The 18,864-nt window shown below is 39.5% G+C and overlaps 1 protein-coding gene and 1 long non-coding RNA gene across 3 annotated transcripts in view; one reads left to right on the top strand and one right to left on the bottom strand.

Annotated features, from left to right (window-relative positions):
• ARMH4 (armadillo like helical domain containing 4) overlaps window positions 1-14,515 on the bottom strand; it is a 97,112-nt gene extending 82,597 nt beyond the window's left edge. Inside the window, exons 1-3 of one of the 2 annotated variants that reach the window (XM_019725799.2) lie at window positions 14,154-14,515; window positions 4,287-5,712; window positions 182-436 (exon numbers count right to left, since the gene is read on the bottom strand). In XM_019725799.2, coding sequence (XP_019581358.2) covers window positions 182-436; window positions 4,287-5,655 — 1,624 coding nt within the window. In that variant the 5' untranslated portion in view covers window positions 5,656-5,712; window positions 14,154-14,515. The remainder of the gene's footprint in view (window positions 1-181; window positions 437-4,286; window positions 5,713-14,153) is intronic. The other variant, XM_074327429.1, reaches the window with a different exon arrangement.
• LOC141570551 (uncharacterized) overlaps window positions 1-17,388 on the top strand; it is a 30,025-nt gene extending 12,637 nt beyond the window's left edge. Inside the window, exons 2-3 of the long non-coding RNA XR_012494670.1 lie at window positions 16,667-16,853; window positions 17,215-17,388. This is a non-coding gene — a long non-coding RNA (uncharacterized LOC141570551). The remainder of the gene's footprint in view (window positions 1-16,666; window positions 16,854-17,214) is intronic.
• The last annotated feature ends 1,476 nt before the right edge of the window (window positions 17,389-18,864 follow it).

Here is an 18,864-nt window from a genome sequence, read left to right as displayed (position 1 = left end):
CCTCGTTCTTTTAGGTGGCATCTGTCCAAACAAGAGTTCACCTACCTTTCCTGTTTACTCTCCAGCTGAGTCGTGTGGTACCCTGGTGACAGGGACATCTGCCTCACTCATTCTATTGCTTATCGACTCCCAGAAAAGATACACCCCCAGAACACTGAGTCCAATTCCCTCCCTTACAGACCTTCCATTGTGGGAGTAACGTCGAAAGACAGAGGCACAGCTGTCGTTGAAACTGTAGTGGCCAGAGGCTCCCATCTTCTCAACAGCTGAGTAACCCCGGGACCAACAGATTTGGCAGAGGGGGGCTCTTTTCCTTCCTCAGTCTCACCACTTTCTCTGGTAACTTCGAGGGTAGAAACCAGCTGCTCTTGTGTCACCAATGATAAAGTGGCTTCTGCTTCCTGAACAGCTGTTGTCATCTCTTGAGTGATGATGTCTTAAAAGAGGGGAAGACAACATTTTAAAATAGTTCAAATCTCTAAACCTAAAAAAGTCACTATGTAATTAATAAATGGAAAAGAAAAATCAGATAGCTATTTCAGAGAATGGGAAGGCAAAGGGATCGCTCAGAAACAAAACACCAGTAAATAAATGTTCTCCATGTTTCTGCTCTCAGGAGTAGTGAATTAATCCAAGACAGAGATAAAGAAGTTAATGTACAAAACATAAAATCTTAAACAAAATAAGAAAACCAGCAGCTGAGCTCCCTTTTATGAACATCAACATAAGCAGTTGGTTGAGAAACAAATTATACAGAACTAAGTTTACACTTTAAAAGTCTCCGAAGCATCCATGTATATTAATTTCCACATTTACATTTTTGAAGGGGAAAGGAAAGTCAGCATTTTGAACGAAAGGAATAATTCCAATAACTAATGTTTACTGAGTTTCTATTATATGACAAACACACAAACTGTTAAATGCATGGTGGGCATTATCTTATCCTCCCACATATACTAAGGGAAGGTGGTACTAATATTGTTCCATGGAAGACATATATCATAGTGGTTAAGAATGCAGGCTCTAAAGCCAATTTGGCTAGGTCTGAATTCTGACTCAGCCACCTAGTACTAGCTGTGTGACCTTGAACAAATTATTTAACATCTCTGGGCCGTGAATTTCCTCAGCTAGAAAATGGAAATAACAGATCTGTCTCACAGAGTTGTTACAAAGATTAAATTAAATAACACATGTGAAACACTTGGTACATGCCTAGTACTTGGTAAGTAGCTAATAATACCAGCTATTATTACTCATTTTACAAACAACTTAGGTTTAGAGAAGTAAGGAAACTTCCTCAGGTTACATAATTAGTGCTCTTAACCACTGTGCTAACTATGCCTGTCAACGCATGAATAGATAAAGAAGTTTTGAGATATTGATGACGTATTTATCATAGGTCCACTTTCTTTACATTATAATACACTCAAATAAATTATTAAAGACTATATATAAAGGTCAATATTTGCCCCATTCTTAGGGAGGAACTACGATGGAAATTTCAAATCCTGAGCAACTATTAAAACTTAATTTGTAGAAGGCTCTATTATCTCTCTCTTTTTTAAATACAAATTCCAGATACATAGCATATTAGCAAGTCAGTAAGTTATACAATGAAAAAATGCAATTCTAGGGGCAACTGAAAAGATTTTCTCAAAGGTGTTATTAATGATTTCTTGATACTTCCTATTACTTAAAAATATTTTTCCTTGGAAATGATTTATTTTCTTTAAAATAGTGTTTGTACATTTTTTCAAGATAAGCAGTTCCTTTTTTTTTTGGTCTCCATTCAGTTTGGACTATTTTTTCTTTTGAATTGAAGAGATTTTTACATTTGATGGATTGAGATACCTGGTTATAGCACAATGTGAGTTAGAGTAAGGTTTTTACGTGGCCTTCATATGTGCTCTTTGTACCATTGTTTAAGTTTTTCTTTCTCCAACAAGATTGTAAATCCCCTGAGAGCCATGATTCATTGCCCTTTTGTATCTCCAGCACTTAGGACAATGATGTTGCCATAAAAAGATGACAATGTATAGTTTTATCATTTTAAGCAGTATACATTCTCCATGTTGCCCTCATTTTTGAAAGCATGAACACTTTTGAGAACAAATATGTAAAAATAAACATGCAGTCTATGGTCATAGCTTCATAAACTAGCAAGAAATATCAAAATGGCATAGTACTTTGAGTAAGTTACTGCTGTTACAGAAAGAAGAGTAAGAATAGAAATATTAATGAGAATTTTTTAAATAACGTTCAAAATTTCTCCACATCTTTCTACTTCCTGCAGAGAAAAAAACTAATGTGATAATTATTATAGATTACTTTTAAAACCTGATCTTCAACTGAACCAGCTAAGTAATAAACTAAATCAGAGGACTGACTATAATCTCAGGATACTCATCTGTTCATGATACCCCAAAACACCAAGAAATCATCGCATATCCCAAAGAAGATAATGTCCTAAGTAGTCTCTGGGCCCTAAAATGATTGCCATTTGAGTTGTTTACTTCTGAAAAATATGTATAACCACCAGAAAACGGATAGGAAAGCTTTTTGGCTATTCTAAAATAGCCAACTCTAAATACTGCTGTCAATAATCTCAATTTTTCACATTATTTTTAACTCTATGGGACAAAAAAAAATTAACATGCAAGGGATTGATTGTTCCCCTCTCTATGAAGAACATTGAGAAGCTGTTTGATTAATTGGGAAAATGCAGACAAATTGGATAATTGCAGTCTGAATAATTCTCTATCTGCATTTACTCATCCATGAATCGGTATTTACTGAGTACCTACTATTTGCCAGATATTGTGCTATGTTCTGGAAATAAAAAAAAGTTGCCTTTTTAAAGACTGTACTTAAGTGAGGCAATTTTGACTAAGTAAGGTGCATATTCAATAATCAAAATAACAATCAGACAATTACCAAATTCATTTTACTTTTTAGGCTGTATTAATAGACGCTAATGCAAGTCTAGTACATAAAAATCACGGACTCTATTGTGCAATGAATAAGCTAGAACTATCTGACTTAATGCTCTAGGAATATCTGAAAGCGCTATGGAAAATTGAAGTAACTTTTATTCCGTCATATCTAATACCTTCATGGTCCTGTGAACCCCATTCTCTTAATGGAATTTCAAAACCAACTTACAAAACATTTTCTGGAAGCTTCTATGAAAACTTACATTACTAGGTCTTCCAGTCTTTAAAAAATGAATTGGACATGTAAAATTCAATCTTCTATCGTGTTAATTCAATCTTGATAACACTTTATAAAAGATATTCCTAATTTGATATTTTCCATTAATTAGCCTACTTGGCTGAAGTAACAAGCTGTACATATTCCAAAACAATTTGGAATGAGCATATGCACGTTACACTAAGTCTTTCCTTCCCCATGCTGTTATCTGACCAACTGCACATAATTAAAGACAAACATTATCCATCAGCAACAAATGTAAGTCCTGTCAGCTCATAACATTTACAGAGGTAAAGGCCAAGAGGAAGCAGAAAGTGCAGAATCAAGCCAGCAGAAGAGATTTCTCTGTATTGGTTCCCCGCCCCCCCATTTCTAGGTAAATTTCTTTTTGGGGAAACAAAGTCAAAGAACTCGCATGGTTAACACTATCAGATAAATATTTACCTAAAGCTTTTTAGTAAGAAATATCAGAGGTGTGAGTATTTTTTTTACAATAATGTGTAAATAAGTATCTAATATTATTATACCACTTAAACCTACAGTAATAGCTAATTCTTTCACATTTTCCTATATATGTAGATTTTCATAATGAAATACTTGAAAAATATTAGTCTGTATCAGGGTTTCTCAGCACTATTGACATTTTGGCTCAGGTAAAGCTTCGTTGTTGGGGGGGCTGTCCTGTGCATTGTGGGGTGTTTAGCAGCATCCTTGGCCTCTGCCCACGGGATGCCAGTAGCCAGTAGCACCCTTCTGCCATGACAACTGAAAATGTCTCCAAAAATTGCCAAATGGTGGGGGTGGGGACAAATTGCTTCCAGTTGCATATCACTGGTCTATATGCAGCAGTTATATTTGGATGCAATTTTTATATAAAATATATTTTTATTTGTTTACTTTGCTTTTCATTAAAACTTAGATAATTTATTTTTAAATTGTCACTTTCAAAAAATAAAACAACACTTAAAACTGATACAATGTTATACATCAATTATATCTCAATTAAAAAACACACAGTAAAACCAACTTAAAACATTCCAAATTAAACACAGCTTGTTTTTCTTGCTTGCTTTTACCTTTAAATGTATTTCCCAGGAGTTGATAAGCTTCAGACTCATCTTGTGAGATGGAAACAGTGGGCTCTAAGTAAAACATGGCATTGTTTTCCTTGGTGGATTCTATGAAGTCTGCCGTGTTTTGGAACAGGTTTACAACAGAGACTTTCATATCTTCTATCATACTTGTGGGAGAAAAGGAACTTTGCTCAGTGACAGCTGATGATCTCTCATCCCCAAGTGCTATTGGCAGAGCTGTCCCCGTGCGTGTTTGCCCTTCAGGCAGCTCCAGAGCCATATGTGCGGCCTCTGTCAAAGGTTCGCCCCCTTCCATACCCTCCATGCCATTATCTGTCACTTGGGCTGTCTGAGACGTCTCCATTCCAGTCTCTGCATTGTTTCCATGCTTTGGGGTCTTTATCTGGCTTACACGCTCTAATTTGGTGTCATCCCACTCATCGCTCATAACAGCAGCAGCTGGGACAGCTGTGCCGACGACACTCACTGCGACTTCTGGGGCTCTCAGCAGGCTGTCAGTTTCTGGCTCAACACTCAGGGTGTACTCGGAAGTTGCAAGCATGTTCTTGGTGGCAGTAGCCTGGGTATCATCAGCTGTCATCTGCGAAGGTTTCTTCATCTCAGGCATGAGGCTTCCAGGGGCAGTGCCTGCTGTAGGCTCAGCAGCAGGAGAAGACATTGTCCTGTGTTCTGTGTCTGCTTCAGATTTCTCAGTCCTTGGATTGGGGGTTAGTATTTTTTTAGTATTCTCGTAGGATGAAGGTGAATGTCCCAGACTAACTCCTTCCTGACTTTCAGTTATAAGCAACTGACTATCTACATAATTCAGAAAACCTTGTGTTGCTTCTGTGGTCCTTTCTACAATGGTATGAATTTTGGCACTACTGACAGGTTCCTCCTTCTCATCAATATTCAGAGGCATTGCAGTGATAGGGTTGGTTACCATGGCCTTGGAAAGCTGGCTTTCAGGAGACGTTCTCTCTGGCTGCCTGGAACCAAACACTTCTTTCTCGGCGGGGACCACTGGTTCAGTAGCAGTGTCAATGCCAGGGCTATGAGATTCCGGGAGCCCAGCTCCTATAGAATGGGTTTCTTTGTTAAAAGGGAATACTTTGTTTAATGACGTTGCTGATGGTGCCACTAACACTCTCACTGGATCTTCAGAGACCACTGGCTGAGGAGTGCACTTTGAAGTAACGGAGTTATTCTCTAGGTCATCTATATCCATCCTCTCAGACTGCTCTCTTTTTTCATGAACAAGTGCTATCTCCCTTCTTTCCATTTTGGGGAAAGCCGGACATTGTGTAGCAAAGTTGAGAAGTAGAAGGCAACAGAAAGCCAGACAAATGTGCAGTACAATTGGTCTTCTCATAGTGGAAGAGAAATGTATACATAGAATGGTAGCGTTGACAATTCCAGTAATTGAGTCCTGCAGAAAAATAAAGCATCAAACTATCGTAAAAATATATTTTGGAAATAAGCTCATTTAAATTAAACCATAAGTAAAATAATCTCCTTTACTTCATGCTCAGAGATAGTACATGAGAGAGAACTGTTCTATTTCTTTGTACCTTTGAGACATGGATAACCCAGTTCATTTTTCCCTGCTGAATTCTGCAGCTGATTTAACTTGACGCTCTCTAGAGTAAAGGTACACATAGTTCAAGTACTTAGTTCATTGTTTCTTTCTTTTTTTTACGTATTTTTTAAATACCTACTTGAAATAAATTACCCTTGAAATCACCTTTGCAATATTCTCCCCAAATTCCTTTATTAATCATGTTAGTCAAATGACTGCAGAAATGGTAACATGTCAAGGATACAGAAGGCAAATCTTACATTTACTTACATTACATTCAAAGAACCTGTTAAGAGTGTTTTAACACTTATTAAATGTCATCATAAAATACTGAATGCCAGTTACATTCAAGAGTTTTTAAAATATATAAATGATTTCAATTAAATTTTGTCTTTAAAATAATTTCTTTCTCGCAACAACTGTAACAATTGTAGGCAAAACCTTCATGTTCAAAGTTTAAGAATTAGAAAAGGTAAAAGAGTTAATGTAAATAAGCATATTTATTAAAAGAAAAAACTTTTTAAGAGAACACAAACACATTTTAAATTAGCAATCATTGCTGCATACACATTATTGTAAGATTAAGATTCGTTGTATTTTTTTAAAAAACTACTCACACTCACATTACAACTAAAACTATATCTAAATGGCTAAATTTCACCCCAGACTTAAAGGTTTTAGTTCTTTTTATTTATTTTGCTGAGTAGGGCCCTTTCTGTTCCCATCCTCAGAAATTTCTCAGATGCTGCATGCTGCAGGTTTTCTAGAAAATTAAACCTAAGAATGAAAATTTGAAAATAAAAAAACTTTTCTTTATATAAGTTATACTTTTTCTTTCTTTCATGTCTAATCATTAAACTGTCTCGTTTAAACATGTGATGTGTACATTTAAAATATAAAAATTTACATTTTCATAAGGCCTTCTCCCCTTAAGGAATGCAAAGCTTTCACATGTTATCCCAGTTAGTCTTACAGATCCTTTTGAGACAGAGAAAAAGTCAAGTCCTTAGTCTTAGATGGCTAAAGAGAAAAAGAAGGCTGGATTTTTCTACACAAGGAAAAAGAAATCCATGGATTCGGAGCTGCAACATCTTGCCAAAACAGCAGCACCACATGAATGAATCACCTTGAAAGCAGATCCTCCAGCCCCAGTCAAGCCTTCAGATGACTACAGCCCTGGCTGACCTCTTGACCACAGCTTCTTGAGAGAACTGGAGCCAGCACCACCCAGCTAACCTACTTCCAAATTCCTAATGCACAGAAATGGGATGAAATAATGAACATTTACTGCCACCAAGTTTCGAGGTAATTTGTTACACAGAAATCTTCAATCCCAGCACTTTGGGAAAATACAGGAATGGGCTGATGTCATGAGGTGCCATGGTGCCATGTGCAGAAAAGAAACAGCATATCAAAGATCATAAATTGAGCAGCGGAAGAAAATCGAAGCCAGAGGTCACTAGGAGAAATATAAGTCACTGCCTCCCACTCCAAGAATCCTCAGAGACAGTAAGAGGGATGCTAAATTTCCCCATATGTAGGATAAGGGCTTGAACCAACTTTATTTAAATAGTAAATTACATACAGGTAGCTAGCATTGTTTAAAAGGAGAGCATATGGGAAAGATATATAACAAAGAGGGGATGGCATGTGTAGAGGCATGTCAACATTCTGGACTTTAGTTATCACTAAACTTTATATGAGCCATAAAGCATCCCAGCTCATAGCCAGGCAACAGACCTGGTAACAGTATTTGGCTGCTACCTCTATTTTCCTTCCTTAAAACAATAATATATAAGAACTATAAAGCAAGAGTGCTCACAGTTGACAACTGTACACCTTTGGATTCCTGTGTAGACAAGTTGAACTACGAAACTCTAGGTAGTTGAAGACACGTAAAAGCTATAGAGCTCTGGTTCACTTCTGATTTGTTCAGAGCTGCCCTTTCCTGAACAAATATTTTTCCCATTCAGTGAAATCTTACTAAACATCCCAGATGAGGGTGTGGCTTAACAGCTTAGTCTACATGATCCCACATTTCTGGATAAAAACCTGGGGAAAAAAAAAAGAACAGCCATCATAAGTGGCAGGAAAGTTTAGAAGGACATGGACTGCCATTCAGAAAAGTGATTCCTGAATTCTAGTTTTACTGCTGTTAAAACTTGCTATGAGATACTGGGCAAATGGTTTGCTCAGTTTCTCCCATGACAAAATGAAGAGTTAAAATAATCTTTGAAATCCTTTCCACCTCCATGATTCCATTTTTATATTTTATCTCCAGGACGTAAAATAAAAATACAAATATTTTCATATTGCCATAATTTTGCCATCAAGCAGGCAAGGCACCCAAATGAGTGAACAAATGCTTCGCATTTTTTATATATTCTGAAGTCATGTGGATCGAGAAGAGAATTTTATAATCAAATCAGATCTGGGAAAGGGGGCAAATGATACATTCAATATAACCCCAATTGCCTTTCCAAAACAGAACTTTCCTTCAAGGTTTTATTTTCATCTAGATCTTGAGCTTTCGAATTTTTATGTGAAGGGAATTCTGCCACAGCTCTAAAAGTCTTTCCTTCTGTAATTAAGTGTTGGCCACCTGCTTTCTAAATCTAATTATGACAGAAAAAGTGGGGATGAACTGCTAGGATGAACTGCTAGCCTATTCTACATCTGTGTATTGCAACCATATGCTCCATCTCCCCACTATTCAAAACGACATGTGAACTTGAAAGAAGCAGAAAAGACAGCCTGTAGAAATGGCAGCAGGGAACGTGTCTGAAACTCAGATAAATTGTTAGATGACCTTCAAGTTCCAGGTCTTTCTTCATCTTTCAAAGCACAGCACAGGTTCACAGAGCCATTCCTATGAGCTTGGTGTCCCCCACTGGGAATTGTGACATTAGAGAATATATCAGAAAAGACTGACCATTGTCAATTCAATGACAATATTTCTAAACCTAAATAACCATCTGCAATCATATTTTGAAGGCGTGTTTTTTTTTTTCCTCGACTTTGTATCCTCTCCCTGGCAAGTGCCTGGCACAGAAGAAATGCTTAGTCAATATTGGCTGAACAAACATGGATGTCCATAGCCCCCTTTACCAGGGGAGGGAGAGAGCGAGGAGATTTCATTGCTTATTACAATTCTCTGTCTCAATTATCTTAAATTAATTCAATCATAAGAATATTTAACAAACAAACAAAAGAACATTTTTCTCTAACTTTTCCTTCACATTGTGAGTTTGGATGCTGCTTTCCCTTCACTATGTCCATCAGGGCAAATTAATTCAGATAAATAAATTCTAACCAAATTACTAACTAACAGTGGATATCAGCTTCAAATAGCTTAAAAAGCATCCCTTTCAGAGCAAGTCAGTATCACTTTATCTATCATTCACTATCAAGGTATCCTAATGACTCAGCAGTCCTTGGAACAATTTTCTGCATTTCTGCCACCAGTGGGCAGATAAGCTGTTCTGTCAAGCATTATCTTTGACAATCTTAAATAGATACAGTCCAGAATCTCTTTCTTTGTCAAGTCTAGGCATATTTGGCCAGTTTCAAAGACAAATGAAAGACAACATAAAAAAATACAGCCTTCGTCATCTTGCTAGAATTAATCATCAGTGTTTTGTGTTTTTTTAAACACTCGGTCACTATTTTTCCAATTAAAGTGTATATTGCTATTGTTCGGTGTGTTACGCAAATGGAGACACAGAAGGGAACCAGCATGTTAAAACATTCTCAGCAGTAACAAAGCTACTTTTTTCAAAGTAAATTGAGTTCCAGGTATAACATATAAGGGACGTGAGCATTGCCCTAAGAGCACTTAAGACACAGGAGGGCTGGAGAGTATGCCAAAAAACACTGATGACCATCTCCCTGATCGTTTCCTTTTCTCAGTATAAACACAAATACCATAAATTGCTAGTGTGGGCTTTCAGGAAGAAAACTACCTAACAGATTTTCATTGTCTACAGGAAGTTACTTGGATGCTACCTGAAACACATCACTTTCTTTATCTACACTTTGGTGTCATTTTGAACTCTTCTCTCTTTCACATTCTAGATTCACAACGTCTATGGATCCTTTCCTCATAACATCACTTAGAATTGTCTCTTCTTGTCACCTCATTGGATTGTTATGATTTGAATTGCCTCTTAATTGATGATTCTTTTCAGACTCTCTCCTCTCCAATCCATTTTATACAATCCGGATGGTTTATGTTTAAGAATAAAAAATGACAATACTCAATTAAAAAATGGCTACCATTTGGGGATACTATGTGCCAAGTGTTATAAGTGCCTGATGTAAATTATCTTATTTAATCCTAACAACAGCCTAAGAGATAGGTGAGAAAACTGCAGGCTTATAGAGGAAAATTAACTCGCCTATGTGATCACATCTGTTTTTGAACTCATGAATTCTGTCAGACTTCAAGTTCCCTTCCTTTGTCAGTACAGCGCTCTGCCTTCCCAAAACATAACTTAATGTCCACAAACACACAATTGCCAAACTCCATATCTATAATGTAACCCCACAGTACTAGTGCCCAGTACAGACAGCATCTCCAGGGGGTCTATTGCCCTATTCTGTGCCATGCTCATTTCAGGTTCCTAAGTTTTGCTCATGACACTGCACTAGTCAGTGCTCCCTCCTTCTTCCCTACTCCAGGTATCCAAATCCTGGCCCCCAGATCACATCCTGAATATTAACTTCTATCACAAAATTGCCTAGCCCATTCTCTTCCCACAGTTCTGCCAGCTTCTCCAGCACAAACCATCATGTCTGTAAGTCTGGTCACCTCAAATAATATTATGTTCTTTGTGCACAAACACTGATCTTTTATTTCTTCTGTTTGCCATATGATTGCTAATAATGGTAGGCACACAGAGGAGGTGTTCAATAAATATTTGCTGGCATGAAGAGAATATAAATAACCACTTAAGAATGTGAAAAAGAATATGCAAAGCCTCCTTTTTTTATACAGTAAGGTTTTCAGTGGCATTGCATGTTCTATCCATGTCTCAATGTATGTTTTGTTCATCACCTAGCCAATTTTGGCTACTTACTCAATGTGTCATTTTAATGACAGTAAAAACGTCTGTATTGTCATTTCTGCTATATATTAAGTTTTCGGTGTTTATTTCATTTTTTTTTTTTTTTAAGTAGATCAACAGTAACAAATGCCAAGTTTCAGAGCTTCAGGTCGACCTGCTTCCCAATTACCATCTCACTTTTTAAAATCCAATCAGTGATACTGTGATTGATGAAGGGAAAAGGAAACTCTTTCCCTGGTTTGTTTGTCTTTATAATCTTTCCTTTTTGTGTTTTTCCTGATCCTCAGTAATTGGTCTTATCTTTTCTTGTCTTAATCCTGAAGGCCCTCATTGTCAATACTATTTCATTTGTCTGAAGCTGAGCTTATCAAAATGCTGACCGTATTCACCCAACTGTGGCACACAGCATTTCTGATTCACTGTGCTACTGACAACTGTCACTGGCCTGATATACTGGATTTAAGATCATCTGGCCCCAGTCACCCTTCACTATACATGAAGTAGTTAGAATGACAGATGAGCTTTTCAGCAGCATGTTCAGCCACAGAGAAAGGTGGGAGAATAACCACAAAGATAAGCATGGTCCCTCAGGAGGAAAACGGCATCAGTCCTGATAGGGAAGAGGGTAAGTAGGCTGGGTCGAGGTGGTTACTCTGGCAACTGCCAGCATAGTGCTTTCCCATTCCTGCAGACCACAACCAAGTTCTGCATCTTGGGACCACAAGCTTTCTTCTCTACAATTTAGCAATGTAAACAAATGACGATGTCTCTGCTTATCACCCCTAGCTCATCATCCTATCCCTGGCAAAAGAAGCTAGACTTGAAGATTTAAAAACTGGCTTCAAGTTCCAGCTCTACTTTGTGCAAAATCACCAAAATTCAGTTTCCTTATTGCAAAATGGAGATAATAATGTTCATTCTGTTTTCTTCAAAGGGTGGAATAGAGACCCCAAAAAAGTGCTAACAGACCTGAAAATGGTTTGAAGAAAAAGTTTTAAGTATCATACAATTTAAGACCTATTAGTGTGGTCCTGACATGCATTCCCCTCAAACTACAGAAATGTGAGCAATTTGAAACATCTGTAACAGCCTTTTTCCCCCCAGCTCTTTCCAAAGAGCTTCCCCTCTTTCAGTTTCCCATGTAGACAAAGTGGCCTGAGAATCATCTGATGTTTGCAGAATCCTCTCCTAATCAATCTTGATCAACAAACTCTTGTCCATCCATCATACAGTTCTTTTCAATGACCTAATTTGACACTTCATTTCTGCTCTTTGTGGTTCACAAACCTCATTTGCTTGACAAGATCTCTAAGTACTAGCTGACATTTAAGGAGAAGGTAATCCCCAGGTAGACATTTCAAGGAATAAACAATATCTACATTTCAAGCTGAAACTTGATTCGGACACTTTTCTTATAATCACCAAGTAAACACAATATGGAAAAACAGGATTGACCACACATCTTAATTAAGGAATGAGTTTTCTTTTTACAGAGATTAAACCCAGGTTCCCTTGGAACAGCCAGCTTCCCTATTGTAAGAATAAACAAAATTCAATGAACAAAAATACAGTTCCATACACAACTTTTCAGGCAAACATCTGCTGAATAAAGAGTGAAGTACACCTTTAGTTGAAGAGTGGAAATTTTCCATAACAGGTAAGGCCATCTTCCTCCTTTTGATGCTATGCTTATATTTAGCATCAAACCATTTCTGTAATACCAAGTTAGGATGCTGAAAAGTCTACCAGGAAACGCCAGAATATTATGGTAAGCAGCTGCCCATGAAAACAAAGGCAAATCCCTCTCTCCCTAATTAGCTCAGTTGCTGTAGCTACATTAGACTCCGTGAGTCTTGGGAGTTTTGTGAATAAACGCAATCGATATCAAGTCTGCTGTGTAGGTGCTTGGCTCATTATGATGACAACTATAGCAACTCTGCCTTATTCATAATAGTAAAGCAAGCGGCTCTTAAATCTCTACTGTGTGTAAAAGTAAACAGCAATATTCTGATCCTGTGAAACTTCACCCCGGTTTTGAGTTTCTTTCAGTAAATGCTACAGTGGGGCTCTGCAGGCAAGTGAACAAGTTGGTCTGTGGCTCTGCAGGCGCTTGGCTTAAACAAGACTCCCTGGAGCCCAACAGCATCACTGGTGATCAGGGAAACACACGAAGAGGAGGGGAGGCATGCAAATTGGGGCCACACATACTGCTCCCCACCCCACAGAAGAAATCCTTCAGAGCTCTACGGATGGTTTTGTGAACCACTCCCTCTTCCCCTTAAGTTTCAAACTAAAACTTCCCAAGAAAGAAGGCAGACACTTTAAAGCAGTGCTTCTCTCCTCTCCACATCAGCTCTGCCCTGGAATGAGGTGCCAAGATCCTCGCGAGTCCGTGGGATCCGCTTGGGAAGACAGATTTCTCATCTTTGAGAACTCCGAACTCTTAAGAGACCTTGGCTGCTTCCTCGCCAGCCAGAGCTCTACATGTTCAGAATCTACACAGGTTAAGCTCTGTCAGTGACCAGGACGCACATGCGACATCTGGGCACCTCCAGGCAGCGCCTCCCAACAACACTTCGTCCGCATCTAACTCGCAGGCCCTCTTTCCAAAGAGCATTCTCCGGCCGTGCCTCGGGGGACCGGCTGGGGTCTGAGTGGGAGCTTTAGTGACATCTCTGCACTCAAGACTCAACTGTTTGTTTTCTGCAAAGTAGCAAAACGCGTTTCGGTGACCACCGCAGCTCCCATTTGCTCCTTGGCTGCTGGGCACTGATGGCATCGGGGACACTGTGATCGATGCTTTTGGAAAGAGCAAATCGCAGTCTTCGGAAACTTCTCTATCCCCGCTGTGAGGCTGAGAGGGAAGGGAGGGAAGAAAGAAAAGCCCACACAAAAGCAGCCAGCCCTGCAAGCTCCGCCAGCACAAAGGCCCGGGCTCTGGTGCGGAGCGGGGAGGCTGGGCTGGAGCGGGGAGTGCGGCGAGTCCTCCCAGGCCTGCGCACCGCGCCCAGCGCTCCAGGAGATGCCCCTGGTCACCCGCACCCGGCACCGCGTTCTAGCCGGGACGCAGGGCGCAAGCCTGGCGCGCCCCGGACTGCAGCGCTCCCTGGATTGTACCGCTCCCGGGGCGACCCCGCGCCGCCCGGGGCTCCGGCTCCATTTCTGCCCCAGCACCGGGTCTGCAGCCGCGGCCGCCGGAGTGGCAAGAGCCGGGCCCGTCCTCACCTGTGCGCCTTCAGCCGAGCAGCGCGCAGAGAGCGGCGGCGCCCGCGCTCGGCATCCCCGCGGCGGCCCCTGCAGCGGTGGCGGCCGGCTCCACAGTCTGGGATGCTAGGGGGAGGGCGCTTCGCTTTGTTGCTTGTTCATAAGGCCGCGGCTACGGCTGGGGATTGGGCGGCAGGAAGATGTGCCCGCCCCGACTCCGCGGGCACTGACACCCGATGCAGTCCCCACCCCACGCCCCTCGGCGCCCACTTCCCCGCCTCTGCTCCTGCGCTGGGGACGGAACAGCGAGGGCGGGTCCTGCTCGGCCCGCGCCTGAGACTCTTCCCAGGACCCCCTGCCCTGATGCCCTTTCTTCGTCACCTGGTCTTCCGCAACGGCTCTCCCTCAGTGCCTACGGAGGAGACCAGGCAGCGTTGTAGCTAAGCGAGCCTGCATTTCTTTGGTCCTTGGTTAGCGCAAGGGGCGCAAGTCGGAGACGACAGGATGTTCCTTGTGGAAACTGTACGGTTTAGCCGGGCCCCTAAATAGGACCCTATGAAGTAGTCCTGCACAGTGTTCCCTTCTCCATCACTCTCAGTCACACCGAAGGAAGTTCAACGTAAGTGCTAATAAGCACGGTTTATTGAGCCCTTCCTCCTGCCAGCCACAATGCGAGGCGCTTCACTCCTTACTTGCTTAGTCTATCAGGTAACTCCAAAGGCAGATTTTGGTAATCCCCATTTATCAGGGCACAGAGTTGAAACTGAAGGCTATGTAACTTGCCCAAGGTCTTACCACTAAAGTGGCCACTGGAATTCATGACCACCATTCGTGAGTGTCTCAAGAACTGTTTTGTTTTCCTATTACTCCTCTAATTGTAGGTAAAAAGAGGTGTCAGGAATCTAAAGGCCCATTTTAGAACAACTCCCACAGCAAAGCACTTTCCATATACAATCTCTCTTGTACTTAGTAATTACCTTCTTTATAATGGCTGTCTTAGTCCCATTTTATAGTTATTTGTAAAAACCTTGAAGTCAGAGTAAGGTCTTTACCTTCGAACCCCATACCTAACACAATGCACAGTTATGCACTGTTATCTTATCTATTACACTCCTCTTCAGAAGATATATTATCATTGTATTTCCAGAAAGGTCGTCAACAAACAGTTGTTGAATAGAATGTTATTGAATTGAATTGACTCGATAAGATCTGTTTCTGGTGTGTATTCAATGTAATTCAATGTCATACATTGTATTGTGACAAGGCCTTCTACCTGGATCCAATACAGAACAGGTAGATAAGCCACACCCAACCTGACCAAATTGTGTTTCAACATTTTATTTGTAAGTCAGTTGTTTGAAACTAAGACCATACCTCATAAAAACAGTGTTATGTAGTTTGGTAAGATTCCCAGCTAGATCACAAAATTGGATCTACTTGACCTAAATGCAGGCTAATAATAGTACTAATAAGTAAACAATCTGATTAATGAGGTTGGACCAGAGGACGAAACAGAACAGAAGACAGCAGGAGGAGAGGATTCTCCAGCTCCAGGTACATCTAGGACCAGCCCGACACACTAATGAAATATTCAAAGTTTCTTTGACACCTTCATTCCTCCCTCCTGTTCTTAATCCCAGTGTGCTCCTCCCTAGAGACCCAGGATACCCGCAAGTCTCCACTAGAGATCTCTAGTCCTCACACTTGCGTGACACTCAAGTGTTTTTGTTCTCCCATATTACCCTTCTCCCATTATAAAACTCCTATTTTCCTTTTCCTCAATACAAATTATTTTAACTATGCAGTAAAAGTAAAGTGATCTTATTGGAGTTCATTTATACTAGTCCTTTATCCTTCCTCAAATGGTTTGTATTGCTTTAAATAACTCTGATGAATGCAATTTATCTCAACAGCTGCTGCTAGTACATGGCATTGATAATAAGATACACTCTTCCACCCAGCACACACACAAACTGTAAATCAGGGAAAGTTGTACAATAAAAGTCAAGTCAGTAAATCTACACATAATGCATGTTATTACCCTTTTATGGATAAAGCAAGAAACTGTACGTATGCATCAAAAGAGCTTGGGAGTACCTCGAACTCTTTTGATGCATACGTACAGTTTCTTGCTTTAAGGAAGGCAGTTTGGGGTTTGCCAGGTTTAGTTAATAAAAATAGAGAATCTCCATTCAATATTTGAGACATACGTATGCTAAAAATTATTTTTTTGTTTATTTGAAATTAAAATTTAACTGGGCATCCCATATTTTATACTTTTGCAGTATTAGGTCATTACTTGGTTCTGGTTGGTAAATACCTTTGTGTCAGAAAGGCACTGGTCACATACAGCTGAGAAAAGGATGACCAGTCCCCAGAGCTTGGAGAGGACAATGTCCATTCAAATACCACCCAGAGGGGAGCATCTTAGCAATGCTGAGTTGAGCATCATGGTATCCTCAGGAAGACTATCACTAAGTTGGGTAGAAATGCTTCACAGTATATCAACTAATTCTCTTTATTCTGATCCCCAGGTACCAAGGAGCTATCTGACACCTTGATTGCCTGTGTATATTGCCCAGAAGGCACTGCCGAAATGAGATAAGTGAGGTGGGTTGCATGTGTCTATTTGTAACAGCTCTACTTCTGAAGCCTAGAAAGACCTGCTTTCTGGTCTTGCAAAAGGAGAACAAGACCTTGAGTGGGGCAGATGTCACCAAGGTAAGTGCCACTTATGGGCTCACAACAGGGCTCCTGAACACCAGCGGGCAGGACTTTCCCCAGACTCTGCACCACTGTTTCCTGGGATGTATTTTGTTTTAGTTTGTTTTGTTTTGTCTTCATTTGAAATTATGAGGTTGATGCGAATATAATTGCGGTTTAAAAGGTTAAAAATAATTGCAAAAAAAGCAATCACTTTTGCACCAACCTAATACCCCAGTGACAAGCACATGAGGCAATACAACAAAATGAAATGAAAGAGGCACATGAGGAAAAATCGTGTAAGGCTGTTTTACCTGGGATGTCCTCAAAGCCATTCCTGTCTTTCAGTGATTTTTTTCCCCTCCCTTTATTTTTGAAGCCTCTAAAACTCCTTCCTTGGATTGTGTTATTCTTATTGGCTCCCAAGACACCCAACAAAGATGTCTAGCCATGGAAGGAGAAGGACAGGAGCTGCTATGTACAATAGAGGTCATTTGCAAATTGGATAGTCTTCTCTACAAAAGACTGTCCTTTCCGGCCTTCCTAAAACTTCATGAACGTAAGTTGTTCAGCATCTCCCAATGTTCTCTGCCCAACTGCTCCCTGACTCTCATTCTGTTGGAGACTTCTGGTTGTTTTTAATTTTTTAATTTGAAATTCCCAGGAGTCGACTTTAGTGTAAAATAATATTGCTAAGTATAGTCTACTCACTCTGGGTATTCAATAAATATTTGATGGTTACGGTGATGATGTAAATAATGGTAATAATGTTAGAATTAGTTTTATTAATACTGATAGGTGTTTCCATTGCATCCAAAACACTCAGAACACTTGACATGACCTACTTCAGTGCTAATGAGCTTATTAGATTTTTACCTCATACTAAATAGTTTTTAGCATGTTATATATTGGGGACATATGCAGGTAGGATGAACCCAATAACAAAATGGTTTTCCTTAAAGAAAGCTTTGGAATATTTCATTTTTATACACTGTAGTTGTTTTTAATTGTTAACACATTAGTCCATTATATTTATCTGTCTTTATTATTTAACCCTTATTGTGCAAACACTCAAAAGAATCCTCATTGCTTCTTCGCTCTCCCCTAAGAAATTTATTGTTATTATAGAAACAGAATATTATATGCTTTACATTCCCTTCTTTTTAAAATCTGTCTTTTTCTATATTCCTTTATTAAGTGTTAGACCTCTTTAGGCCTTGAACTTTCTGATTCAGTTCTAACCAATGGAATTGTGTCTGTTGCCTTGAAAAAGCAAGATAAAAGAAGAAAGGGCTACTAATGCAGGTACAAGAAACAAAATTTCTAAACAGCACAGTCATTTAAAAAGAAACTTTTTTGATAAAGGCAAGGCTGAAAACATTTACAAGAAAGAAATCTTATCTTTTTCTTTTTTTTTTTTTCAGCCATGAATAATGTCCTTGTGAAACTGTCTGTAAAAATTCTTTTTCAGAGATTTGGACATCAAAGGTCTGATGTCTCCTGTGGAACATATCCTTTAATCCTAAATGAACTGATCAGCATGAATAACTGTATTTAAAATGGCAACTGTAACTCTAAAAAAGATATGAATTGCTTTTACTATGTCAGACAAAAGAGTCTTATCTCCATCCTTGTCTCCTTTTTTATATGCCTCGCGGTAAATAAATCGATGGCTTTAATAGATCCTTTACCTTAAACAATAGGCATGAAATATTCATTATTAACATAATGGTATGCATATTTATTGCCTACATTGCAAAGAAAAATAGCTTATTCTTCTCTGCCTCTACCAACGATGGGTTTAAAGAAAATGACTTTACCAAGGAAAGGCAGAGCTCAGGCTCAAGGAAGCACTCTTGTCAGAGAAAGTTCTTAGAGACTGAAATAGATTAGTAAAAGAGGTAATATAGTCTCTTTTGTTTTAGGTTTCTAAAAAAGGAGGAACTTCATTCTGGCTGGTTTGGGGTTTCTGAAACACCATTCGCTCACACAACATGGAAATTATGTGGACAGTTGTAAATGCAGGAAA

This window comes from Rhinolophus sinicus, linkage group LG03 (genome assembly GCF_036562045.2).
Source record: "Rhinolophus sinicus isolate RSC01 linkage group LG03, ASM3656204v1, whole genome shotgun sequence".
Classification (NCBI taxonomy): Eukaryota; Metazoa; Chordata; class Mammalia; order Chiroptera; family Rhinolophidae; genus Rhinolophus; species Rhinolophus sinicus.
This window is presented reverse-complemented; position numbering and strand designations above follow the sequence as displayed.